Consider the following 26,357-nt stretch of genomic DNA (forward strand, 5'->3'; position numbering starts at 1 on the left):
GTCTGCCACTTCCCTGCCTGCTCTGTGACATCCATTTCAAGACCAGTTTGTTTTTAGATCGTATCATTTGTCCCCAGAACTCCTATGACCCCCCTCTCCTTGCTCCATAGTCCTAAGCTATATATGTCTCTGAACAAAGAAAAAACAAAGATTGAGCACTCATGACATGCCAGGCTCTGGACTAGGGTGTGGGGATGCTGTGGGGGTATCAAGACCAAGCCCCACCTGCATGACACAGAGTCCCTTCAGAAGGAAAGAGACATCAGCCAAGGCTCCCGTGGATGAATGTGTGAGTGTAGTCCATGCAAAGTGCTACCTGCGATATTAGAGTGTTTAATGCGACTTGATCTAGTGTTGAGAACCCAGGGAGGCAAAGGGAAGGGAATAGTAATAATAAGAGCAAGCCCTATGCAGCACTTACTATTCTAATCCCTCTACACATAAGTCATGTGATTCTCACAATACCCCTATGAGGTGGGTTCTATTATTATACCCATTTTACAGATGAAGGAAAGGCTAAGGTCAAGGCCACGTAACTGGTTAGTGGCAGAACCAGGATTTAGACCCAGGGAGCCTGGCTCAAGGCCATATGTGAATCCACTCTGATAAATAGATCAGAGGTGGCTCTCTGGAGACAGATCCCAGAACAGAGAAGAGTCATCTTCCTGCTTTAGATCCGTCCGGAGTAGCGTTGACTGTACACCGTCTTTCCCCTTCCCCAGGTACACAGACACTGCCCCATTCCCTACTGCATTTTCACCGACAGCTGCTTCAGTGCTTTGAATTGCCAGGGTAGACAGGGAAAGCATTGTGCCACGGGAGCATACAGTCTAGACCTGGAGAAATCAAGGAAGGCTTCCTGGAAGAGGCCACACCATAACTGAATCCTGAATGACGAGAGGCTGTTTGCCAGGCAGAGTTGTTTGAGGAGGAAGCAACATATGCCAAGGCATGGAGATGAGAGGGAGGGAGCATGGAATGTCTGAGCTACTACAAGAGGTTCAGGACAAGATGGTCTTGTCCTGACAAGAACGCAACTAAAGTGTTGCCCTCTGTCTGGGAGCCTAAGAGGCCCTGGAAGTGGGTTAGGCAAATACTTGAATGCCTGCCTGTTTCTGCGCTTTTTCTTCCCACCAGAAGCCATAATACAAGCAAATAAACTAAGAGCAATGCTATAGATCAATGGAGCCCTAAAAAAAGAGTCTTACATTTTGACATTTGACAACAAAATTAAAAAACAGGGCTGATAATGCCCTTGGAAGGTGCAGATTTGACCTTCTGAATCTCTGTCGTGCTCCTCCCTTCTTTTGGTTAAATCTGCTGGTTCCCCAACACCAGCATTCCCGCTAAAACTCATTCTTGGGGACTTCCCTGGTGGTGCAGTGGTTAAGAATCCTCCTGCCAATGCAGGGGACACGGGTTTGAGCCCTGATCAAGGAAGATCCCACATGTCACGGAGCAACTAAGTCTGTGCACCACAGCTACTGAGTTTGTGTTCTAGAGCCCGTGAGCCACAACTACTGAGCCCGCGTACCACAACTACTGAAGCCCGCGCACCTAGAGCCTGTGCTCCACAAGAGAAACCACCGCAATGAGAAGCCTGCGCACCACAACCAAGAGTAGCCCCCGCTCGACACAACTGGAGAAAAAGCCCGTGCACAGCAACGAAGACCTAACGCAGCCATAAATAAATAAAATAAATAATTTTTTTAAAAACCATTCTTGTTTAGTTTGATCATTTCCCCATTTTGTTTTAAGATATATTGCATCAGAATTGTCCTTTGTTATTTTTTTAAATAAATTTATTTATTTTACTTATTTATTTTTGGCTGCATTGAGTCTTCGTTGCTGCATGTGGGCTTTCTCTAGTTACAGTGAGCCGGGGCTACTCTTCATTGCAGTGGCTTCTCTTGTTGCAGAGCACGGGCTCTAAGCGCATGGACTTCAGTAGTCGTGGCTCACGGGCTCTAGAGCACAGGCTCAGTAGTTGTGGCACACGGGCTTAGTTGCTCCATGGCATGTGGGATCTTCCTGGACCAGGGCTTGAACCCGTGTCACCTGCATTGGCAGGCGGATTCTTAACCACTGTGTCATCAGGGAAGCCCTATCCTTTGTTATCTAATCATCACAAATGCCCCATGTTTGAGCTACACTGCATCCAAAGCCTTTGGTGGATGAGACTGAGAATTAAACCACCACGTGCATCAATGTTTTTAACAGAAAATGTATTTGGAGTTCTGAAGAACTGACAGTGACCAATGACATTTTGGAACCCAATTTACAAAAGCAACTAACTGCGCCGTGCTAGGTGCATTTCTTGGGCCTCACACAAATGCTTCGGGGTAGTTTCATCGCCCCTACTTCACAGGTGAGGACACCGAGGGCCTAAGAAACTTGCCCAAGTCATCGAGCTAGTAAGAAAGATTCACACCCAGGCCATTTGATTCCAGAGACTCTGACTCTGGTGGATTTTTTTTTTCTTTTGGCCATGCCACGTGGCTTGTGGGATCTTAGTTCCCCGACCAGGGATTGAACCCAGGCCCTCAGCAGTGAAAGCCCTGAGTCCTAACCACTGGACCACCAGGGAATTTCCCTGGTGGATTTTTTTAAAATCAATTTTATTAAAGTATAGTATTCATTCAATAAGACTTTTCCTTCACTTTAAAAATTGAGATAATTGCAGATTCACATGTAGTTGTAGGAAATAATTCAGAGAGATCTCATGTACATTTTACCCACTTTGTCCCAATGGTAACATCTTGCAAAATGTTAATATAATATAATATTACAGGGACTTCCCTGGTGGCACAGTGGATAAGAATCTGCCTGCCAATGCAGGGGACACGGGTTCGATCCCTGGTCCAGGAAGATCCCACATGCCGCAGAGCAACTAAGCCCGGGCGCCACAACTACTGAGCTTGTGCTCTAGAGCCTACGAGCCACTACTACTGAGCCCACGTGCCACATCTACTGAAGCCCATGTGCCTAGAGCCCATGCTCTGCAGCAAGAGAAGCCACTACAAAGAAGACCCAATGCAGCGAAAAATAAATAGAATTAAATATTTTTTTTAAATTCAATATTAAAACCAGGATTTTTTCCACTTTTTTCGGTGGTAAAATATACATAAAATGTATCCTTTTAACCACAATTCTGCAACATTAAGTACATTCACATTATTGTACAACCAACAACCATCACCACCATCTGTTTCTGGAACATTTTTATCATCCCAGACAAAAACTCTGTACCCATTAAATAATAACTCCCCTTCCCCCCCTCATCCCCTGGTCCCTGGTAATTATCATTCTACTTTCTGTCTTTATAAATTTGCCTCATATAAGTGGAATCACACAAAATTTGTCCTTTTGTGACTGCTTATTTCAGTTAGCATAATGTTTTCAAGGTTCATCCATATGATAGCAATATATCAGAATATCGTTTCTTTTTAAGGCTGAATAATATTCCATTGTATGGATATACCACATTCATTTATTCATCTGTTGATGGACATTTGAGTGGTTTCCTCCTTTTGGCTATTGTGAAAAGTGTTGGTCTGAACACAGGTGTACAAGTATCTGTTTGAGTCTCCACTTTCAACACAACCAGGATAGAACTTCCCTGGTGGCTCAGTGATTAAGAATCCGCCTGCCAATGCAGGGGACACGGATTCGATCCCCAGACCGGGAAGATCCCACGTGCTGCGGAGCAACTAAGCCCATGCGCCACAACTACTGAGCCTGTGCTCTAGAACCCATAAGCCACAACTACTGAGCCCACATCCTGCACGCCTAGCCCACAAGCCTAGAGCCCGTGTTCTGCAACAAGAGAAGCCACCGCAATGAGAAGCCTGTGCACCACAACGAAGAGTAGCCCCTGCTCGCCGCAACTAGAGAAAGCCCACACACAGCAACGAAGACCCAATGCAGCCAAAATTTTTAAAAATTTTAAAAATAAAATACAACCAGCATATTGACCTTAACAAAATGCACTGCTCTTTTTCAGATATCCCCACTTTTACTTGTACTCATGTGTGTGTATTAAGTTCTGTACAGTTTGTCATATGTGTAGGTTTGTGTATCCTCCACCAAGGTCAAGGTACAGAACAGTTCCAATACCACAAGGATCCTTCAAGTTATCTTTTCAGAATCACACCTACATCCCTCTCCACCTCCGACCTCACCCATCTCTACTGGCTGCAATTTAGTAGCAAAAGGAAAAAAGTAGTAAATCTGACCTTCATTTCCAAAATTTTGTCATTGCAAAAATGTTATATAATGTAATAGTAAAACATGTAAACTTTTCAGATTGACTTTTTTCACGTAGCATGATTTCCTGGAGATTCATCCAAGTTACTGTGTGTATCAGTAGTTTGTTCCTTTCACTGCTAAGTAGTAATCCGTGGTTTGTACCGCAGTTTGTCTTACCATTGTCCTGTTGAATGGCATCTAGGCTAATTCTAGTTTTTGGCTATTAGACATAAAGCTGCTATAAACATTCATATACAGGTTTTTGTATGAACACAAGTTTTAATTTCTCTGGGATAAATGTATACCATAGTATATGGTATGAGTACCATAGTATATTCTATGGTATGGATGTCCCGTAGTTCGGTTAACCATTCACCCATTGAAGGATGGTATGGGTTGTTTCCAGTTTGGGCTATCATGAATAAAACTGCTCTAAATATTTGTGTACAGATTTTCGTGTGAACATGAGTCATCATTTCTCGGGGGGGAAAAAAAAAGCCCAGGCGTGCAGTTGCTGAATCCTATGGGAGTTGCAGCTTTAATTTTATTTTTTTAAGATTTTTTTGATGTAGACCATTTTTTAAGTCTTTATTGAATTTGTACAATATTGCTTCTGCTTTATGGGGTTTTTTATGTTTGTTTGTTGTTCTGGCCATGAGGCATGTGAGATCCCAGCTCCCCGACCAGGGATCGAACCCACATCCCCTGCATTGGAAGGTGAAGTCTTAACCACTGGACCGCCAGGGAAGTTCCTGCATCTTTAATTTTTAAAGAAATTTCCAAACTATCTCCAGAGTGGCTGTACCATTTTACATTCCCACCAGCAACATATCAGTGATCGACCTAGTTTCTCCACATCCTCACCAACATTTTGTATTGGGACTATTTTTTATCTTAGCTATTCTGATAGTCGTGTAGTGATATCTTGTTGTGATTTAATTTGCATTTTCCGAATGGCTAATGACACTGAACATCTTTTCATATATTTGTTTGCTATCTGTACATCCTGTTTGGTGAAATGTGTGTTCATGACTTTTGCCCATTTCTTTTTTGTTTGGTGTTTTGTTTTGGATTGGTTTTTTTGACCACGCCGCGAGGCTTGGGGGATCTCAGTTCCCCGACCAGGGATTGAACCCGGGCCACAGCAGTGAAAGCACTGAATCCTAACCACTACACCACCAGGGAACTCCCTGCCCATTTCTAATTGGATTGTTTGGGTTTTCACTCTTGAGTTTTAAGAGATTTCCCTATTTCTGGATACCGGTCTTTTGTCAGATATGTGGTTTGCAAATATTTTCTCTGAACCTTTATCTTGTCTCTTCATTCTCTTAACAGGGTCCTTCACAGAGCAAAAGTTTTTAATTTTGATGAGGACCAATTCATCATTTTTCCCTTTATAAATCATGCTTTTGTAAGTGTCAAGTCTAACGAATCTTTGTCTGGTTCTAGATCCTGAAGATTTTCTCCAATTTTTTTTTTTTTTTTTTTTTTTTGGCCTCGCCAAGTGGCTGGCAGATCTTCGTTCCCCAACCAGGAATGGAACCCAAGCCATGGCAGTGAAAGCGCTGAGTCCTAACCACTGGACTACCAGGGAATTCCCTCTCCTACTTTTTATCTAAAAGTTTTACAGTTTTAAATTTACATTTAAGTCTGTGATCCATTTTGAGCAGATTGGGTTTCATGTAATTTCACCGTACGCATGCAGGGTTTAGTATTCAGCAACAACTCCAGATCCGAGGGGACTACTGTGCAGATTTCTGGAGCTCTGGCTCATGTAGACACTCTGCCCAGAGACCTCTGCTCTTAACCGTTACACACACTGCCTCTTCTGTAAGGTAGAGGTTGTGGAGGGTGTTGATCAGTCATTAATCAGTTATACTCACCGAGTTCCTAACTATAGGGAAGGCCCCACAAAAGATGCAAAGAGGAAGACAGGATGCTGTCTTAGTCAGGTTTCTCCAGAGAAACAGAACCAATGAAAATATAGATGATAGATATAGATAGATAGATAGATAGATGATAGATAGATAATAAGGAACTGGGTCATGTGAGGATAGAGGCCAAGAATCTCTAGATTTGCAAGCTGGAGAGCCAATGGCATATATAATCCCAGTCCGAGTCTGAAGGCCTGAGAAACAGGTGGGCCGGTGGTGTAAGTTCTAGTCCAACCCAAGTCTGAAGACAGGAGAAGACCAGTGTCCCAGTTCAAAAGCAGTCCTCAGGGAGAAAGAATTCTCCCTTACTCAGCCTTTTGTTCTCTTCGGGTCTTCAACTGGTTGGATGATACACCATTAGGGAGGGAAATCAGACTTACTTAGTCTACTGATTAAAATTTTTTTTTTTTTTTTTTTTTCGGTACGCGGGCCTCTCACTGTTGTGGCCCCTCCCGTTGTGGAGCGCAGGCTCCGGACACGCAGGCCCAGCGGCCATGGCTCACGGGCCCAGCCGCTCCGCGGCATGTGGGATCTTCCCGGACCGGGGCACGAACCCGTGTCCCCTGCATCGGCAGGCGGACTCTCAACCACTGCGCCACCAGGGAAGCCCTGATTAAAATATTAATCTCCTCCAAAAACACCCTCACAGACATACCCAGAATGTTTGACCAAATTACTGGGCACCCCATGGCCCAGTCAAACTGACACAAAAAACGAAACCATCACAGCATCCTACCTCAGCCCCACCCCACAGCCACCACCACGTGAGTCCTAGATAGCGACTGCAAACCTGTGTAAACCCTAGAGGTCAAGGATGGTGACCATACCTCGAGCAACCAGACTGCACAGCGAGCGACAAACCCCAGTGCAGTTCCCTCTTCTCTGACACGTCATTCACCCCCCTACCCGCACCCACATCTCTCCTGTTCCTCCAGCCTCCTCAATCAACGAGGAGCCAGGAGATTGGCTGCCTCCCCCTATCCTGGTTTCCTAAGCTTTGGCTCAAGTTTTTGACTCAACGTGGGGATACATCATATCCCAGATCAGGTCTGGATGTGAGAACCTGCCCCAATTTTCTCTGAGTCCTGAAGTTGCAGACTTTGGAGTTGGAAACCCCATGACAATTTAAGGTCTGAATCTTCTTGGCAGAAAAGAAAGGCTGCAGGGCATGGCAGGGAGAAGACTCTGAAGGAGGTAAGTGGGGGGATAAAGGAGCTGGCAGCTGGCAAGTAGAAGAGACTGGGAGCTGGAACGGTCTAGAGGTAATAGATTGGTCACCCTCAAGTGGAATCCAGCCCATAGAAATATATGTTTAGATTACAAATATTTTCAAAAAATTTTAGCCTAGTATTCAAAAAGCGTATGTTGCATACATCTTCCAGCATCCTTGACAAGTCAGAGGACATGATGACAGTGGACCCACATTTCCACATGACAGTTGTCTGGAATTCTGTAAGCATTGCCCTCTTCAGACAGCGTTTATGACCTTTGTTTTGCTACAGTCCACCACTCCCTATTACCGTACCCACCCACCCCCAGCTGAGGCTTGGCATCTTTTGTCATTCAGTGCTGAGCTGGTACTATTTTTCACTTTTTTTTTGGCTGCACTTACGGTGACATGCGGAACTTCCCCGACCAGGGATCAAACCCGTGCCCCCTGCAGTGGAAGCACAGAGTCTTAACCACTAAATCACCAGGGAAGTCCAGAGCTGGCACTATTTTTCTCATTCCCAACCTGTCTCATGGTTCATCTTACCTGCCTGGCCTCCTTGGACACCTAAACTTTTAACCACTTAGCTAGTCTGAGCCCTTCCTTTAACAGAAGAAACAAGATCAGAGACAGGACGTGATCTGGTGACAATGTCAAGTGGATCGGTGGCAGAACAAGGACCAGAATTCCAGTGCCCCTTTCTTCTGAGGATCTCTTTGGCCTGAATCTTCAATGCATGTCCCTGTGGCAGTGCCTGGAAGGTCTTTTTCTCTGAGGCACTCAGTGGGAAACTGAGGCCGAGGTAGGCATCAGAACTCCCTTCATCCCATTAGGTCAACCACTGGCCATGGGACTCAAGAACGAAAAGGACAAGGGTCTGATTGTTTGTGCAGGGTGAGAGAAGGTGGAGGCAGGGGGCAGTCACGTGATCTAGACATGAATGCCCAAGTGGCAGGAAGTGTCTGAAATCAGAGCTAACTTGGGAGGCACAGAACTCGGGGTGTCTGGAAGGGAGTCAGAGGAGTTGTGGGACTCAGGCCAGGAGGGGAGCAAATGGCCATACTGTGGTCACCCAGACCCTTCCACCAGAGGTGGCCACTTCTGCCTTTGGAAAGTGTTTCACAACGCTCGGTGTGTGTGAGGACAGCCCAGCTCAGCTGAGGATGGGTAAGAGGGTGTGGACTCACACACTCACCAGCACCCAGAGAGGAAGCATAGCCAGAAGGGCTGCCCAGCACATCACTTGTGCAGAGTGCCTAAGTCTGCGGTCCTCATGACAGGTGAGTGGCCCCCTCCAGGGACAGAGCCTGAATGGGGGTGGGGTGGAGTCAGGGGAGCAAGGACACCGGCCTGAGGCTGGGTTCTTCACATCCCCAAGGGCAGAGTGCCCCCTTGCCTCATCTCTGTGGATCTGGAACCCCTGGAGCCTCCTTGGCTGCTGCAGGTGGCAGGGATGAGGCCAAAGGGCACACACGGTGGGGCCAGCTTTCCCTCCTCAGAACCCATGTCCCTCTCCACATCCTCCATGACGAGAGAGACCTGGGTCTGGGAATCTCTGCACTCACATGGAAGGAGGGTAATCATGAAGGCCCCGCTTCTCACACATCTTCAGTAATGTTTGGTCCGGGGTGGAGGCGGTGGGCCCAAGATGGGAGTCAAGGCCTCCTGTTCAGTTGGGCCTTCATTTCTCCACTTTGCCAAGAGGACGTGTGGGAAGAGGACAGATGGCTTTAATCCTGGGCCACCAGAAACAGGCACGTCACTCACCAAGGCTCATGGGGCCCCTTGCAGGTGACACAGGCCCCCCAAAGCTCAGCAGGACCAGATATGGCTCCATCTCCAGTCCACCCAACCCAGGGTTACAGCAAGAGCCTCCCGGAGGGACCTATCTGAGCAAGAAGATCCCCATCCCAGATGCAGAACCGGTGAGAATGCTGGAAACTTCCTGGGGTCTTTCGGGATGGACAAGACCACATGGGATCTCACAGGGGGAGGGGGGTCCCTTCCAGCTCTGAGCAGCCGTGATGGACAACGCCAACCGCTGTCTCCCTGCTTCTGTCCCCAGTGCTTAGCTGGGGCACTTGATATTTGTCTAAAAGTTATCAAGTGGCTTTCTAGATGCATCTCAGCTTTCCTAGGAAGGGAAAGGGACCTGGGGTGAATTCCAGTTGGAGCCTCAAGGATTTGTTGTAACATTTAAGGAAAGGATGCAGACAAGGGCATCGGGAGACGTGGAGCCTGCCGGCTGGCTTCTGAGAGACTATCACCCTGCATTTCCAGAAGCTTTAGCAGATGCCCAGGCTGCTGGGCAACCCCCGGAATGGGGGTGGGGAGACCCTAGGCTCAGCGGACTCCAGAGAGGAGGCCCTATGGTCTGAGAAGGGACTAGGCAGGGAGGCCTGACCCAGGAAAGCTCCCCTCTGGGCTCTGAGGATCTGCTGACTCAGGGCCTGCCCGAGGCAGGCTGGTCAAGTGTAGACCACAGAAGCTGACCGATCCAGAAAGCTGATCTGCCATGACTCAGCAAACCCCGAGTTCCTCCCACCCCCGTGCTCCACTACCCCCCACCCCAGGGTGGCAGCTCCAGGAATGGGGAATGGAGGGCAGGGCTGGCCAGCCTGGGCCCATGAGCCCAGAGGGGCTCACCTGGGGGCTGGCCATGGCCCGCGGCCCCCAAGCCTGTGTCCAAGACCCCTCATTCCACTTCCCTCCACAGGGCGCGTTCAGCCTGCGGAAGTTGTGGGCCTTCACGGGGCCCGGTTTCCTTATGAGCATTGCTTTCCTGGACCCAGGAAACATCGAGTCGGATCTTCAGGCTGGGGCTGTGGCTGGATTCAAAGTGATTGAGTTGGGGCATGGTGGGGAGGGGGTGACCAGGCTAAGTGGGTGGAGACCCCCAGCTTGCCACGTTTCCCCAGAGTGGCCTTCATGGCCAGTGTTCCTGGGAACAGGTGTTAAGTTCAAATGGACCACAAAAGGGTCCCCAAAGCAGCCCTGCGGGAGTGCGGGGGTGTCTTCTAGCTCCATCTCCCCAACGCACTCCCCAGAGGGTGTCCTTGGTTAGAGGGTCCCAGCAGCTCAGGGCTTATCAGACTGGTCCCTCTGGCTGACGGCCTCTCCCTGGCTTCTCACAGCTGCTCTGGGTACTGCTGTGGGCCACCGTGTTGGGCTTGCTCTGCCAGCGACTTGCTGCCCGGCTGGGCGTGGTGACAGGCAAGGACTTGGGCGAAGTCTGTCATCTCTACTACCCTAAGGTGAGCTTGGTGCACCTGGACAGGAAGCACCTGAAGAGGTGACTTGCCCGAGGTGAAAAACAGGTGGGCATTGGCTCGGGATAATCATTGGCTGGGGTGGGCACCGGGGACTTGGCCGTCAGTGTCCACGCAGGCCAACAGAAATCACGCCGCTAGATATTTCAAAGGTATCTAATGCAGGGATGCAGTCACAAAGGTGTTGAAAGAGCTGGAGGAGCAAGGGAAGGAGGTGTTACCCAGAGATCAGAAAGCTGCTGGACAGGAGCCCAGGGGCCATCATTCGCACCCAAGCTTCTAGAAACATTGCCACCACTGCTGACTGGAGCCCATGTTGCCTGGTGCCCTTGCTGGTGCCAGCTCCAGAAGGGGGCGGTAAAAATGATGTCTCCCTGCCTTTCCATTTCCTTTAACTATTTCCTACTGTTGACCTAAAACAAATAGACTGCTAGATACTTCTCCAACAAAGATGGGTTTATTCAGGATCAGCAGAGAATCATAACTGGGGAGTCTGAAGCCATGGGGAGCCACGTGCAAGTCTCCGCACAGCAAAGGAAGGAGAACACTTTTATGGAGGGGAAAGGGAATTTGGGAGGCCGATAGTAAACAAAGAGTCCATGGCTTTTCAGTGGCTGAGTCCTTGCCGGGAATGAAGAGGAGTCTTTCTTCTTCCTGTTGGGCTCTGCTATCTTTGCAGGGCGTGGGAGCTTCCCCTTCTCATCTCCCGACTCTATTTAATTGAGGCTTCTGTTGATTAATTTTACACCATGAAAACCTAACTGGAAGCCCGCTGGCAAGGCAGACTTGCAAATGTAGTTTGCAGGCTTCCAGCCCAGGAGTATAGAGCCGGGTACAGAAAGGTCAGTCAGTGTAGGTCTGAGACAACAGACAAATAATTGGTCCAGCCTTAATGACGGGATTACCTCCCCCTAGGTGCCCCGCACCCTTCTCTGGCTGACCATCGAGCTAGCCATCGTGGGCTCAGACATGCAGGAAGTCATCGGCACAGCTATTGCATTCAATCTGCTCTCAGCTGGACGGTACTCTGGAGGGGCCCCAGCTCCTCAGTCCAGGGCTGGGAACAGCGGCTTCTTCCTCCCCAGGCCTTCTATTTCCATGCATCTATTTCATCCTCCAGTCACCTATGACCCAGAGCTATTGCCCAATTTGCCAGATGGGGAAGTGGAGACCCAGATATGTAAAGTGACTTGTCTCAAATCACACAGATGTCAGTCACCATGCAGCCTTCAGGACTGCAGCCCCAAGCTCCCTACCACGCTGGTCCGCCACACAGCTTGGCCCTTCCTAGTGTGTATGTGCCATTTTCCCGTCTCTAGCACACTCCCACTCCCCTCTCCCTTAGCTGTCTGGGGCCACTTGAGTGCCTGCTCCCAGGAAGCCACATTCTACAGTCTCCAGCCCTGAGGAGGGAGTTCCAGACTCCTGGACCGGGCGGGGCTGACGCAGGCCACTCTGGTTTCAGAATCCCACTCTGGGGTGGTGTCCTCATCACCATCGTGGACACATTCTTCTTCCTCTTCCTCGATAACTACGGTGGGTGTGCCTCTCATCCCATAGGGGACTTGGCGAGGGGGGGCACTGGCAATGAATGTAGGAGCTGACGCTCTGCTGAATCGGGAGAAGTGCTCCTAGCAGCCTCGATCTGACTGTATGGCCTTGAGCAAGTTACTTAGACTTCTGTTTCTTCATCTGTAACACGTGGATAACAGCACAGGGGCCCCAGGGCTGTGGTGAGGCTCCACTGAGCGCTATATGTTAAGCGCTTGGCACAGTGCCTGGAACGAATTGCTCGGGATACCAGCCATTAATAATTGTTTATGTTATCATTTTGGTTGTTTGGTTTTTTTGGTTCTGCCCCTTTGTTCTCCCCCTAGGGTTGCGGAAGCTGGAAGCCTTTTTTGGATTTCTTATTACCATTATGGCCTTGACCTTCGGCTATGAGGTGGGAAGCCGTACCAGTACCACGTCCCCACACCAAGGCCACCCCACTCTGCCCCATGCAGAGCCTGAGGGGAGCGGGGAGCGGACCTTAGCCATGCTGCCTAGTGGCCAGGGTTGGGGTGGAGGGTGAGAATGGCTGCTCAGGGGTGGGGTGGAGCCTGACCGAGGCTCCTCTCCACAGTACGTGGTGGCACGTCCTGCTCAGGGAGCACTTCTTCGGGACCTGTTCCTGCCTTCGTGCCCTGGCTGCGGCCAGCCCGAGCTGCTGCAGGCCGTGGGCATCATTGGCGCCATCATCATGCCCCACAACATCTACCTGCACTCGGCCCTGGTCAAGGTGAGCAGACTGGAGGGGAGGGAGACATGCTCTCTCCCTAAGGGCCACACCGGCTCCGCCCCCAAGGCTGGAGCCCCGCCCCTTTGGCTCCCAACTCTGTGAATTTAGGAGGGAAGTGAATCACTCTTTATTCAATATGTAATAATAGAGGGTCTACTGTGTGCTGGGAGCTGGAGGTCAGTGATGAAGAGACAGATAAGTCCTCTGCCTTCTTAGAGCATGCATTCTAGCAGGAGAGACAGACCATGGGCAAGTAAACAATAAAGGAAAGAAATGGATTGTGAAAGGTGCTCTGAAGGAAACAAAACAGAGAAGTATGATGGAGAATGACTGAGGAGGGGGCTCCTTTAGAAAAGGAGTCAGCAAAGGCCTTTGAAACATGAAGGATGGGAAGGAAGACCAGGGGAGAAGAGATTCTAAGCAGAGGGACTGGCAAGTGCAAAGGCCCTGAGGCAGAAACAAAGGCCTATCCCAGACGGCCATGTAGGGGGCTTTAGAAAGAACTGGGGTTTGGGGGGAACATAGGTAGAGGTGTGAGGGTAGAGAATGTTGGGATGACTCAGGGACTTCGGTGCTTCCCTCCCTTTGACTTTCATAGTCTCGAGAGATAGACCGGACCCGCAGGGCAGACATCCGAGAAGCCAACATGTACTTCCTGATTGAAGCCGCCATCGCACTGTCTGTCTCCTTCTTCATCAACCTCTTTGTTGTGGCTGTCTTTGGGCAAGCCTTCTACCAGCAAACCAACCAGGCTGCGGTAAGGCACACCCCATACCCACGTGCCCTTCAGGCTTTGCTGGGGACTCCAAAGAGGGCAGCTAAGCCCTTCGAGTCTCTGTCCTGTACTCCAGGCACTGGTAGGGGAGGGAGTCTGCGACCCTGGCCTCTGGCTGGGAGCCCCCTCCCCACCCCACTGAGGAGACACGCCACACGTAGGCTTGCCGTGGTCAGCCCCACGCCAGGGGCTACAAGGCACAGACGTCCAGGGGAGGTGACTGGGGGGAGGAGCTGAGTCTTGGAGGATCCAGCATTCCAGCTGCACCTTGAAGGATGGGCAGGATTTGCCCAGCAAACTGCAGGAAGGGCATTCTGGGAGGGGGCTGCCTGCCTAAGCACAAGCGTGGGGTCAGGAATATGCAGACAGGCAATTTCTTTCCTTGAGTTTCTAGTGATAATCTTCATTATTAGTAGATAAACTGTCATTCATTCAGCAAAGATTTATTGAGCATTTATGTATCAGCCAGTGTCTTAGGCCCTAGGGATACAGCAGCCAATGATACAGAGACCTTGCCCTCTTGCAGATTAAATTCGGAGGCAGTGAGCAAACAGGAAACAAATCAACCAATCAGTTGATCGGTTTCAAAGGAAAATATGAACGATGTTGTGAAGGAAATAAAGGGGGTGATGAAACATAATTGGGGGTGTGGTGAGGGAGGGACTACTACATTAGGCCAGGTGGTCAGGAGAGGCCTCTTGGAGGAGGTGACATTTGAGCAGGCTCTGAAAGCGAAGGAGCCGGCCAGCTCCTCCCTGGCTCTCTGGGATCTGGGACTCTGCCTGTCTCAGTTTTTGAATGAGTCTCTGTCCCAAGGCTCTAACAACTGCTAGCCAGTGTTGGGCGCTTACTGAACGCTGACGGGGTGGGGTGGGGATGGGACAGACTGGCCAAGCCTCCGGGGACATGGGCACTGCCACTGCCTTGCTGTGTGACCTTGTGAGGTCATAGCCCTCCCTGTGTCTCTGCTCCTTAGCATAAGGAGAGAGGTCTAAATAGGATGGCAAACCATAGTCACACATTGCCTTCGAGACCAGCCGAGTCACAGAGCTGTGGGAAGTGGGTCCCATGTAAGGGAGAAGGGCCTGTGGGGCAGCCTGAGTCCCTGCCGGCCAATTGTCTCTCTGTGGTAATGCCAGCTCTTACAATCCAAGAGCAGCTGGAAACCAGGGTCTCATGTTAAATCTTCTCAATTGTAAATGTCAACCAATTCACACTAAAGGAAAAAAAAATGTGTTAGTCACACAAAATATGTCTGGCTGGATTCAGCCCGCGGGCCACTAGTGTTCAATCCTTGGCCAAGGCTCGGAGGTCTCATTTTCCAACATTGAGTGTGCACTTCACATTTCCTTCCTACTGCCCGGTGCCCGCAGTTCAACGTCTGTGCTAACAGCAGCCTCCACGACTACGCCACGATCTTCCCCATGAACAACCTTACAGTGGCGGTGGACATTTACCAAGGAGTAAGCGCGAGGCAGGGCGGGTATGGAAGGGCTCGCTCGATCCAGCGGGGCTCCTCGCCGCGACCACCTCAGAGGTAGAGTCTGCGCGAGAAGGGGCGGACCCATGGCTCTGACCACAGCCCTCCCTCCAGGGCGTGATCCTGGGCTGCCTCTTTGGCCCCGCAGCCCTCTACATCTGGGCGGTGGGTCTGCTGGCCGCCGGGCAGAGCTCCACCATGACCGGCACCTACGCGGGACAGTTTGTGATGGAGGTGGGGCTGGGGCGGGCCGGGGCGGGCAGGGGACTGAGGGCAAGGCACACTACTCGGGGCTCGGACATCCCCCTCCTTGATCCTTAAGGCAGCCCAACGGGTGCCCTTATAAGCCCCATTTTACAGATGAGAAAACTGAGATTCAGCGAGATGAGGCCCGAAACTGCAAACCCAGAACTAATAGAAGCCTTTTCTCTAACACGGTTTAGTCTTCAGCAATCAGCTGTGGGAGGGGAACACCCCCTAAAGGAGGGGAACCCCCCTAATATCCCCCCATCTATCCCCTCACCACCAACTATGGACAGAGCTGCCCCCATTTCAAAGATGGAGAAACAGAGTGTTCCTCCAGGCATGAGATGGGCTGAGGGAGGATAGAGGGTCCCTCCCTTGGAACACAGTCCTGCACCCCGACACCAAGGTGCCCACCCCCCCCGCCAGGGCTTCCTGAAGCTGCGGTGGTCACGCTTCGCCCGAGTCCTGCTCACTCGCTCCTGCGCCATCCTGCCCACCATGCTCGTGGCAGTCTTCAGGGACCTGCGGGACCTGTCAGGCCTCAACGACCTGCTCAACGTGCTACAGAGCCTGCTGGTGAGCCTGCGGGCCCTATCACCTCCTCCCGCTGTGGAGCCAGACAGGAACCACAGCAATCCCCCTACAGAGCCTCCCCTGCGACCCAGGCGCTATTCTAAACACACCTTATCTACAAGCCTCCTGTACTCTCCACAGCCACCCCAGGGGGTAGGAACCACCACTATCCCCATTTTGCAGATGGGAAAACTGATGCATGCAGTTAAGTGACCAGTGGCACAGCTGGGATACAAGCTCAGGCAGCCTGGGGCCAGAGCCCCCAAACACTCTCTCCTGCTTTCGAGCCCCTACAACCTTGGAAGGCATAGAGGTGGAGAAATTGAGGCTCAGAGAGGTTAGGAGACTTTCCCAAGGGTGCACAGTGAGGCAGAGGGTGACTGGAGCCCCGGCCTGCTCCTCCCCTCCTTACTGTCTTCTAAGGGCAGGGTCCCTCAGCCCCTCCTCCTGGTTCTCCGCAGCTTCCCTTCGCTGTGCTGCCCATCCTCACGTTCACCAGCATGCCCACCCTGATGCAGGAGTTTACCAATGGCCTGTGAGTACTCCCCAACCCCAGCACTGGACTTACATTACCACCCTTGACCCTCACAGCCACCAAGAGGTAGGAATTCCCATTATTCCCACTACCCAGATGAGGTCAGAGAGGTTAAGAAACTTGCCGAAGGTCATACAGCTAGCTAGCAAGTGGAGGAGCCAGGACTGGAATCCTGGGCCAGGGGCTGTTTCTAGAGCTTGAGCTCCTCCCCCTCACCTAAGACTCTGCTTTTGCCAAATCCTGCCAGTGTGGTGCCTGGAGGGCCCAGGAGGCAGAAGTTGGCCAGGGGTCTGCTCCAGGGCCCACAGCCCTGGGAAGCTGGCTTTGTGTATCCACCCCCCACCTTAGCTCCAGGCTGGCTGTGGGCACTGGAGGAGATGCAGCCAATCCTGAGCCTCCCTCTCGTCCCCAAGGGTGAGCAAGGCCTTCACTTCTTCCATCATGGTGCTCATCTGTGCCATCAACCTCTACTTTGTGGTCAGCTACTTGCCCAGCCTACCCCACCCTGCCTACTTCAGCCTTGTGGCACTGCTGGCTGCAGTCTACCTGGGCCTCACCACCTACCTGGTACTGTTGGGTCCGCAGGCGCCTTGGGGATGGGGGAGGCAAGGAGAAGAGACAACAGATGGAGGGCTTAGTGGGGGGATGCACTGGGGCTTCCCCAAAGGTCTTGTCCTCTCTCCTACTCATGGTCACCCCTCCTCCAGACCTGGACCTGTCTCATCACCCATGGAGCCACCCTTCTGGCCCACGGTTCCCACCAACACTTTCTGTATGGGCTTCCTGAAGAGGATCAGGAGAAGACCTCTGGATGAGCTCCCACCCAGGGCATGGCCGAGGGTGTAACGAGTGGGGCAGACTGGCCTGCTGGACCAGTGGGGGTCGGGGGCCGTGTGTGGAGGCAGCAAGATGGAGTTCTGGAAGCAGGCCAACCCTGGTTCCCCTGGTTCCGTAGGGACCTGCTGTCTCCTAGTTTGGACAAGTGATTAACCTCCGGATCTCAGTGTTCTCAACTACAAAATGGGGACACCAACCTTGCAGCGGAGGTAAATAAAGCACTTTAACACAGAGCCTGGCACTTGAGACTTAAAAAAAAAAAAATCATTCCTGAAGTATTTACTGAGCACCTATAGGAGTAACCTGACAGACCAACCCAATTGGGGATGGGACACAGGCTCCAAACTGGTACTTTAATAATAGAGTCTGAAAACGATAAATAAATGCTAATTCACTTCTTATCCAAAAGAGCAGGGAAATGGAAACAGGAAAGCACAAAATCCCTGAACCATCAAGAATAGTTCCCCTCCCCGAAGGTCTGCCTCGCTCCCACTCTCCCTGGAGTGGCCTCAGCCTTTCTGTTCCACCTGAAACCCCTTTTCCAGGCAGGAAAACAGAAGCGCGGTTCTCCCCTCTTAGCGCGCCAAGTCCTAAGGAACCCAAGAGTCGGTGCCTCTGAGGCCCAATTCCTTTGCCATCTCCCCAGGGTACCAGGCGGCCGGGACTCCCACGCCGCGCAGTTAACGCTCCCTGGGCGTTGACTCCCAGCTCCCCCTAGGGACAGGGACGATCCCGAGCGCCGGTACTCCCCGCCTCGAAAGAGGAGGAGGCTGTCACTCGGGCTTCGCGCCCGGGGGCCTCGGAATCCGCCCAGGCGGGAAGGTGGGGTGAGCTCTGTGGGCGGGGAACCCCCCTCGGCCGCAGGGAGCGGCCCGGCGCCCTTTCGCCCCTTGAAGGGGCTGCACTTTACAGACGCTCCCTGGGCTGTTTCTAGGCTCCCCCAAGTCCCTCCTGCCTCTTCCCGTCCCTCGGACCCCAGCCCCTGAGCTGTGGCGAGCGTCGGCGATGAGGGGCCGCCAGCCCTTTCCCCTAGATTGAGCTTGGAGCGGGCGCTGTGCCTGGAAGCACCCCCGATTTCCCGGGGATGCGGCGGGGCAGGCAGCTGGGCTCCGCGCTCTGGTTGAGGCGCTTGTTTATGAGAAGAATTTCCTCTTTCTTAAAAGGGCAACGAAACAAGTGGGGCCCTCTAAGAGGGACGGGATGGGACAGGTCTGGCTCACCCGAGCAACGGTGGAGAGGTACGTGGGCTAGTACGCCGCCCAACCTCCTTCTCCCGGCTTGTCCCTGGAGAAGATGGGGCCCCTGCGAACTGAAAGGGAGGATGAATGGGGGCCAGGTAGCGGAGAAACGGGAGACCCCTTTTTTGCTTCCCTGAGGTGCCCCCAGCTGTACCCCCTGCCCACCCCTCTGGTCAATTCTGTAGGCATTAGTTGGGCGCCAGCCCCGTGCTAGACCTGGGGAAGGGAGGCACAGTCTCGAATGAAAGATGTCAGCTCGCTAGGAGCTCACACTGGGTTGGGGGGAACCTAAGTAAATGACAACAAAACACTGACGATCCGAAGTGTGCGTCAGGCACACCTGCAACCGATGAGGCAAGGCCCGCAGAAGATAAACTCCTGGACAATATTTTGAAAGCTGAATAGACATAGGGAGAGCAATCAAGGGAGAGATGAGCATGCCGGGAGTTGGGGTGGGGGGGTCAGTGTATGCAAAAGCTAGAGACTTGCAACCTTGTTGGGAGTTCCCCAGAAGAACGGGCAGGCTGGTCATACCAATAGGCAAGTCTGGAGCTTAGAACTTGGGGTAAAGGAAGGTGAGGAGGGGAGGGGACCAAAGGGCCAGCTAAGGGTTGCTCTGGGCCTGGGTAAGGCGTTAGCGATGAAGTCAGGCCAAGGTCAGTCATATCCAGACAGGGACGCCTCCAGCCCAAAAGGGCTGCTCCCTCCCCAGTAGCTCTGGTCCTCCCAGCCCCCAGGTTCAGATCTAACTAGATGCTTCTTCAGCCCCTCAGGCTGGGAGTGGCCTAACACCTTTACTCTCCCCAGAAGCTTCCACCCACAACTCCATCCCCACAGACACCCCAGGGCCGGCACTGCACAGGCGTCCTGAGTCACTCCGCATCCACCCCGCTCTGTCGGAATGTGCACCACGGTGTGTCTCGGAGCCTGGGAGGAGGGCATCCGGCCTTTCTGCTCGGCATTCCCCCTACCCACTTGCCTGGGTTGGACCCTTACCAACCCTATTTGGCAGAGAAGGAAGCTGAGGTGCTGGATGAACAAGACACTTGTCCATAATTGCCAGACCGACCCCGGCTGAGTCCTAGTGTTTCTCGACTCACAGTCCCCATGACCTTATCCGTCCTGGGGCGCAAACCTATGAAACAGATAAAAATAAACTATGCGGGTACGGCGACCCCCTCACCTGCTGTAGTAGAGAGGGTAGAGGGAGAGCAGCTGGGTGTGGACTCCCCTCTTTCCTGAGGAAACCCAAAGAACCCGCCCCACCTTACAGAACGCTTCCACTACCAACTCTGTCCCCACAGACCCCAGACCCCCACACTGCACGGGCGTCTGGGCTCACTCCGCATCCACTCCGCCCCGGCGGAAAGTGCACCAATGAGCGTGAGAAGAGGGCAGGTCTCGCTGGGAGGAGACCCGCACCAGCGAAGGCTCGGAGGAGACGATGGAGGGTGAAGGGGGGGGGTCGGAGTAGGAGGTGAAGGGAATAGCGACGGGAGGGGGGCAGCAGTGCTGCCCAGTGCCCTATGCCCAGTGCCCTATCCCCGCGTTAGCTCCCCTGACCCTCAGTGGCACAGTCGGCCAGGTTCCAGCCTTCACAGAGGGAAAGACGAAGGGAGTGGAAAGCGAGCCGCCCTGCTCAGGCCAGGGGCGAGGTCCGGGGTTCACTCAGCCCTCCGCCGCACATTTCCTTTTGGGGTCGGCGCCGGCTGAGCATCCGGAACGCCGAGGCCCCGCCCCGGGGCCGTACAGAAGGGGAGGGGGCTCGGCGAGGCGACAGGAATCCAACCTCTGCCCCCGCCGGAGGGCGGGTCGAGTCGCTAGCTCGTCGGGACTCAGTTTCTTTATCTGTAAAATGGGTTAAAAAACGGATTGTTCTGAGAAGTAAATGAGATGAGAGGCGCAGCCAAAGCGGGACCCAGACTAAGCGCTCGCCGCAAGTTGGCTATTATCGTGATTAAATACAATGATGGCAGCCGGCCGGCGGCGTAGTAAGATGTTCCGGAAAAACCCGAACGAACTTTTTGGCTAACCCAATAGCAGAAGGGGGGGTCGTGGAGTCCACAGGATTCACAGCCTCTGACCACCTCCTCCCGCCCTGCTGCCCAGCCCCGAAGCTGGCGCGCCTTTGGGCGAGCGCCGCTCCCCTCGCGGGGCCTCCCGCTCCCCGGCTCCCCGCCTCCGCCCGGCCTGGAGGACGTGCGCCGCGTAAGCACCCTGCGGCCGGACGGGACTGGACGCGCCCGCCCCGCCCCGCCCCGCCCGGCGGGGGAAGGAAATGTTGAGGCGTGTTTGTCAAGGCTTGGCGTTATGAATATTTTTAAAACGTGAACACAAAATAGTAACGGCAAATGGAAGGAACTTCATAAAAAAAACCACTCGCAAACCTCACCGCGCATCACACGGGAGTTTCCCTCGTGAAGAATCTGCGTGGAAACGCGGGCCCCGCGCCCGCCGGTGTGTCTGCACAGACCCAGGTGGAGCGGGTGTTCAAGGTCCTCCAGTTGACGGTGTGGTCCCCACGGTTGGGCATTGAGCCCAAAGGGATGGGGGCCCCACTGTGTGTAGCCGCGCTTGGTTTTCCCCCCTGCCCAACAGTCACATCGTGGCCGGCGTAGGGAGTAGGGGAGGGGCCTAGAAAAGCCTCTCGGAGGGGGTGTCATTTCTTCGAGGTCGGTGGGATTTGGCTGTGAGAAGTCGAAGGAGGCGCATTCCAGGCCGGGAGAACAGCAGGTACAAAGGCCCTGAGGCGTGGAGGCGCTAGGCTTCTGGCGAGAAAGCCAGGTGGCTGGAGTGGACGTTGCGGGGCGCCAGGTGAGGCGGTTGGGAGAGGTCGGCAGGAGGCATCCCGGGGCAGACAGTTGGAATTTCCACGCCCTACAACTCCGGGTTTAGGGGAAGGGGCCCGAGACTGCGGTAGGTGGTGACAGTCTTGGTCCGGTTAAGAGCGTAATTGTGTGGATGTGCGCAGACGTTTGAAGGTAGCAAAGAGTCTTTGCACGCTCACGACTTCCCTGCGAGATGGCCCCTAGACCGCCGGAGAAACCCATTTTACAGACTAGACGGTGTTACCCTATTTCCCAGATGAGGAAACCGAGAAGCTGCCAGCCCCCGACCCTCGGAATGTGCAGAGGTGGAGCCGCGCCGCCCTCGGGGCACTCCCGGGCGTGGGCGCTCCGGGCGGGCCCTGTCCCCTGGCCGCCCAGCGCCGGAGAATGGTGGGCCGAGTGCCGGCCCTGCCACGCAGCCGCAGAGGCTCGGCCCCGCAGGGGGGCGGGCGGCAGGAAGGAAGGCGACGCCCCCTGGAGTGCGGCAAGAACCCGGCCGGGCCCGCCTCCTAGCCCGCCAAGCCGCGCCGGCCCCAGAAGTGATGAAAGCCCCGGCCAAGTCCAGGTCACGCCGAAACCGTTGCCCTTTTAAGGGGGAGCCTTGAAACGGCGCCCGGGTTCCATGTTTGCATCCGCCTCGCGGGGAGGAAACTCCATGTTGTAACAAAGTTTCCTCCGCGCCCCCTCCCTCCCCCTCCCCCTTAGAACCTGGCTCCCCTCCCCTCCGAAGCTCGCGGGGATCCCTCCCTCCCACCCCTCCCCTCCCCCCCGCGCCCCGATTCCGGCCCGAGCCGGGGGGGAGGCCGGGCGCCCGGGCCAGAGTCCGGCCGGAGCGGAGCGCGCCCGGCCCCATGGACAGCTCGGCCGTCATTACTCAGATCAGCAAGGAGGAAGCGCGGAGCCCGCTACGGAGCAAAGGTACTGGGGCGCGCGGAGGGACCCGCAATCCGGGCGCTGCGGGGAGGAGGAGGGGGCCGCGACCCTCCCCAGGGCAGCCGCCGCTGCCGCCCCAGGCTCCCGACTCGGCGGGGCCCGAAGCTTCCAACCGGAGGGGGAGCTGGTTGAGAGTTTGAACTCGCAGAGGCTCAGAGACGCGGGGCGGGGCCTGCCCCCTTTTGAGCGCTCCTGTCTGCTCGAGGTGGGGAAACTGAGGCAGGGGTAGAGAAGGGGCGCCCTCCGGGTTTCCCGGACTGGCTGTGCGCGATGCCCGAGAGTCGCCCCCTCCCCCCCATTGGCGCCAGTGGGGCTGGGAGATGGGGGGGTTGAAGAGGGCGCCTTCAGGCCACCAGCTGAGACTCCGCCCCCTCTGGGCCGCGGTCTGGTCGGGTCGAGGGAGGGGGCGCAGAGGTGACATCGGGCTGGGGAGGGTTGGAAGGATCTCCCGCTACCACACAGCCACGTTCTTCACAAACTTTCGCGTCACTCGTGGAGGCGCCGAGCCTCTCGGAGACGCAGAGAGGGACAACCGCTTTTAAGGATCGCCAGCGCGCCCGCGGGGAGACCCGCGTCGGACCGGGAACTCGGAGCCCCGGCTGCAGGCCGGTGGGCGCCGGGTCTGTGCGCACACGCACCGACTCGAGATGCCGCCGGCCTCGGCCGGGCACCCCGGGGCTTGACGGGTTTGGGCAGGGGGTCTGCCCTTCCTTGTCCCGGTGTTGACTTAAGAGGCTAGGAAGTCCCTCCAGGTCTTCGCACCTGTGGCCTGGGCCTAGCTCAACCCGGGCCGGGTGGAGGGGATGTTGGAGGGCGGGCCGTCTATCAGCGGGACCTAAGTTGGAGGTCCGGGCGGGGGCGGAGGAGGAGGGGCCAGCAGATGGCGGCAGGACACTGGCCCCAGGCCCCCACCCCCTGTCTCTGGGCCCAGCCTCAGGGAGGACTTTGCACCTCTGGAGGCGGAGAGGATGGAAGGAGGAGAAGGAGAGCAGGAGTGGGCCCCAGGGCCCCAGGCCTCAACCCTCTCTGGCAGGGGCCCTACTGAATAGGGGCTGCTCAGGTACAGGGTGTGTCAGGAGGTGCCCCCAGTGGGCTGATCTCCCAGCAGCGATGGAGGCTGTTAGGAAGAGAAAACACCTTCAGTCCCCGCCTCAAGCCAGCCCACTCCCTAATGTGGGTAACTTTGTACCCACACTAGAAGGACTTGTGGGGAGCGGAGGGGTGGCCTGGAGCCAAGACTGTCTGGATGCCACTTTCGTGTGTGTCCCTCAATGAAGGCAGCACGGCCAGAGCGTCTCAGCCCAGGGGTTCGTGCCTGGGCACACGTGCCCACCTCTGCAGGCCAGTCAGCATGCCTTCCCCCACCTTGGGCCTCCCTGCTTCAGGTGACCAGAAGTCTGCGGCTTCTCAGAAGCCCCGGAGTCGGGGCCTCCTCCACTCACTGTTCTGCTGTGTCTGCCGGGATGATGGGGAGGCCCTGCCTGCCCACAGTGGGGCGCCCCTGCTCGTGGAGGAGAACGGTGCTGTCCCCAAGGTGTGTGATGGCCAGGAGGGCGCTGCAGGGGAACCTGGGCTCAGCCCTCAGGGGGTTTAGGGGGAGGGGGCTCTTCATGACCTGCTCGTAGGCCCTGGAAGGAGGGTGGAGCCCCTCTGTCCCCCCACCAAGCCCTCCACCCTCCCAGGCCTTCCCAGCCCTGAATGCCCCAAGACTGCCTCCCAAGGGAGGGCCCCCCAACCATGGGAATTCTGAATTTCCCCTTCAGAAGTGGAAGCTTTCCTCTGCCTTGGTTTCCCAGGTCAGGAAGTGAAGCCCAGAGAGCCAGGCGGCCTACCCCAGGCTCCAGAGTTGGCAGGGGCAAAGCTGGGAAGGGGTTGGTCTCTCCCACTGTCCTTGTGGCTCGCCAGGTAGAGGGCTGGGGGAGGGAAGACATGTGGAGGAGAAATGACTGGGGCTTGAGAGAGGTGCCCGCAGCCAGCCCCGCCCATCCCCACAGCACACCCCAGTCCAGTACCTGCTCCCCGAGGCCAAGGCCCAGGACTCGGACAAGATCTGCGTAGTCATCGACCTGGACGAGACCCTGGTGCACAGCTCCTTCAAGGTGGGCCCTGCCCAGCAGCCCTCAGCCCCGGGTCTCTAAGGGAGTCTGCCCAGGCCTGGGAGGCGGTCTCGGCGGGCCTCGCCCCAGCTCCAGCAGCTCTTTTTCCCCCTCACAGCCAGTGAACAATGCCGACTTCATCATCCCTGTGGAGATTGATGGGGTGGTCCACCAGGTGAGGGGCTGGGTGTGGGGGGAGGTGGTAGGCTTGGTATCTGTCTTCCAGACCCCAGGCTCTTCCCACCAATCCTGAGAGTCCCAGATGGGACTCTGATAGATGTGGAATGTCAGAGGCCCAGAGAGGGTGTGAGACTTGCCTAAGGTCACACGGACCCTCAGGGACTTGGCCCGACTCCAAGGCCTGCAGGGAGTCGGGGTCCTCTTCGGTGCCCCCTCGCCCCACCCTGCCCGGGACCCAGTTCAAGTAATTCAGGATAGGTTGTGTGCTGTCCAGCCTGTTCTCCATTACTTGGCTCGGGGGCCGGTGCTCTGCAGCTCTGGGGTGAGGGGGTTGCCCCCAGGCCCCTACATCTGGCTGAGGCCACGGTGGAGGAAGGGGCTGGGAATTAGTGATTCCCTTTGAGGCAGGGCCCAAAACCAGGAGTTGGAGGTTCATTTTGATACTCTTCTGGATGGGTGGGTGTCTTCCCCAGTGGTGGTTGCACCGGCTGGCTGAGTGGAGCCCGCAGGCCATGGGACCAGCCTCCCTCCTGTGCCTCCTCCACGCACTCCCTCCCAGCCCCCAGCTGCCCCGCCCCACCCAGGCCTGTGGGCCAGCAGTCCCCTCACTGGCCCACCCCCCAGGTCTATGTGCTGAAGCGGCCCCACGTCGACGAGTTCCTGCAGCGGATGGGTGAGCTCTTCGAATGTGTGCTGTTCACCGCCAGCCTTGCCAAGGTGAGCCCTCCACGCTCCGAAGGCCTCCTGGGGCATCTCTGCTTCCTATCTGCCTCCAGCGCACGACCTCTGGGCAGTGACCTCTGGGTCGCTCTTGGCCCTGGATGACCCACCTCCTGCCCCCCAGTACGCAGACCCAGTAGCTGACCTGCTGGACAAGTGGGGGGCCTTCCGGGCGCGGCTGTTTCGTGAGTCATGCGTCTTCCACCGGGGGAACTACGTGAAGGACCTGAGCCGGCTGGGCCGAGACCTTCGGCGGGTGCTCATCCTGGACAACTCACCCGCCTCCTATGTCTTCCATCCAGATAACGCCGTAAGTGCCGGGCAGGGTGGGGATGGGGGCCCCTGCTGGGGTCTGGTGCCCTCCCGTTCCTCCCTCTTTCCTCAGTGACCCATGCCTGCTGCCCACCCGCCTGGTCCACGCACTGCTGCTCCCTGTTCTGTGTTAGTCACTCAGCCCATTCTGCCTGCAGATACAGGGCACCTGCCATGGGCTCGGGTCCCTGCTGGACACTGGAGCAGTTTCCATTTTTCAGACCGCCAGTCGTGAGCTGTTAGTGGAACACGGAAATAATTTAGTGGGTCTGAGTTGGGATTTTAAAAAGAAATGAAATAGAACTGAAAATATCAGAGTTCTTAGCACGCGGTGAGGTTAAGTATGGCCCCGTAGAACCTCTGCTCTGACCTGTGTGTAAATGTGACTCGCTGGGGCTGCCGTCAGAATGTCTGAAGACTGGGTAAGGGGCTTCCAGGAGGTGCCCGTCGAGCAGTGGGTGCTCAGGACTGATCTGCACCTCCTGTGCTCAGGGCCGCCTGCCCCCCTCACCGCCCTACACCCATCTGCTTAGGTACCGGTGGCTTCGTGGTTTGACAACATGAGTGACACAGAGCTCCACGACCTCCTGCCTTTCTTCGAGCAGCTCAGCCGTGTGGATGACGTGTACTCAGTGCTCAGGCAGCCTCGGCCTGGCAGCTAG

At 55.0% G+C, this 26,357-nt stretch overlaps 2 protein-coding genes across 6 annotated transcripts; both read left to right on the forward strand.

Annotated features, from left to right (window-relative positions):
- Window positions 1-8,647: 8,647 nt before the first annotated feature.
- SLC11A1 (solute carrier family 11 member 1) lies at window positions 8,648-17,366 on the forward strand. The gene is made up of 15 exons (XM_065880495.1): window positions 8,648-8,672; window positions 9,184-9,317; window positions 10,109-10,231; window positions 10,527-10,646; window positions 11,577-11,683; window positions 12,127-12,197; window positions 12,539-12,606; window positions 12,787-12,942; window positions 13,541-13,699; window positions 15,091-15,180; window positions 15,312-15,431; window positions 15,870-16,019; window positions 16,478-16,551; window positions 16,965-17,118; window positions 17,259-17,366. Exons 1-15 carry the CDS (start codon window positions 8,666-8,668, stop codon window positions 17,364-17,366), a joined length of 1,641 nt encoding a protein of 546 aa, XP_065736567.1. The 5' UTR covers window positions 8,648-8,665.
- A 1,900-nt stretch (window positions 17,367-19,266) lies between these two features.
- On the forward strand, window positions 19,267-26,357 carry CTDSP1 (CTD small phosphatase 1). 5 transcript variants are annotated; one of them, XM_065880478.1, is made up of 7 exons: window positions 19,267-19,282; window positions 23,773-23,921; window positions 24,382-24,486; window positions 24,602-24,658; window positions 25,288-25,380; window positions 25,508-25,693; window positions 26,229-26,357. In XM_065880478.1, exons 1-7 carry the CDS (start codon window positions 19,267-19,269, stop codon window positions 26,355-26,357), a joined length of 735 nt encoding a protein of 244 aa, XP_065736550.1. The 5 variants fall into 5 exon arrangements, with proteins under 5 accessions (XP_065736550.1, XP_065736547.1, XP_065736548.1 ...); XM_065880475.1 differs by lacking the exon at window positions 19,267-19,282 and adding an exon at window positions 22,306-22,372 and having other exon boundaries at window positions 25,264-25,380; XM_065880476.1 differs by lacking the exon at window positions 19,267-19,282 and adding an exon at window positions 22,306-22,372.

Source organism: Phocoena phocoena, chromosome 7 (assembly GCF_963924675.1).
Source record: "Phocoena phocoena chromosome 7, mPhoPho1.1, whole genome shotgun sequence".
Classification (NCBI taxonomy): Eukaryota; Metazoa; Chordata; class Mammalia; order Artiodactyla; family Phocoenidae; genus Phocoena; species Phocoena phocoena.

Excerpts from the sequence above, each read along its gene's own strand:
- CTDSP1 (XM_065880475.1), top strand. The coding sequence starts at position 22,306 with ATGGACAGCTCGGCCGTCATTACTCAGATCAGCAAGGAGGAAGCGCGG. Across the intron at positions 24,659-25,263 it reads TTGATGGGGTGGTCCACCAG|TCCCCTCACTGGCCCACCCC; the intron begins GTGAGGGGCTGG and ends GTGGGCCAGCAG. Across the intron at positions 25,381-25,507 it reads TCACCGCCAGCCTTGCCAAG|TACGCAGACCCAGTAGCTGA; the intron begins GTGAGCCCTCCA and ends CCTGCCCCCCAG.
- SLC11A1 (XM_065880495.1), top strand. Across the intron at positions 9,318-10,108 it reads CCATCCCAGATGCAGAACCG|GGCGCGTTCAGCCTGCGGAA; the intron begins GTGAGAATGCTG and ends TTCCCTCCACAG. Across the intron at positions 12,943-13,540 it reads TGCACTCGGCCCTGGTCAAG|TCTCGAGAGATAGACCGGAC; the intron begins GTGAGCAGACTG and ends TGACTTTCATAG.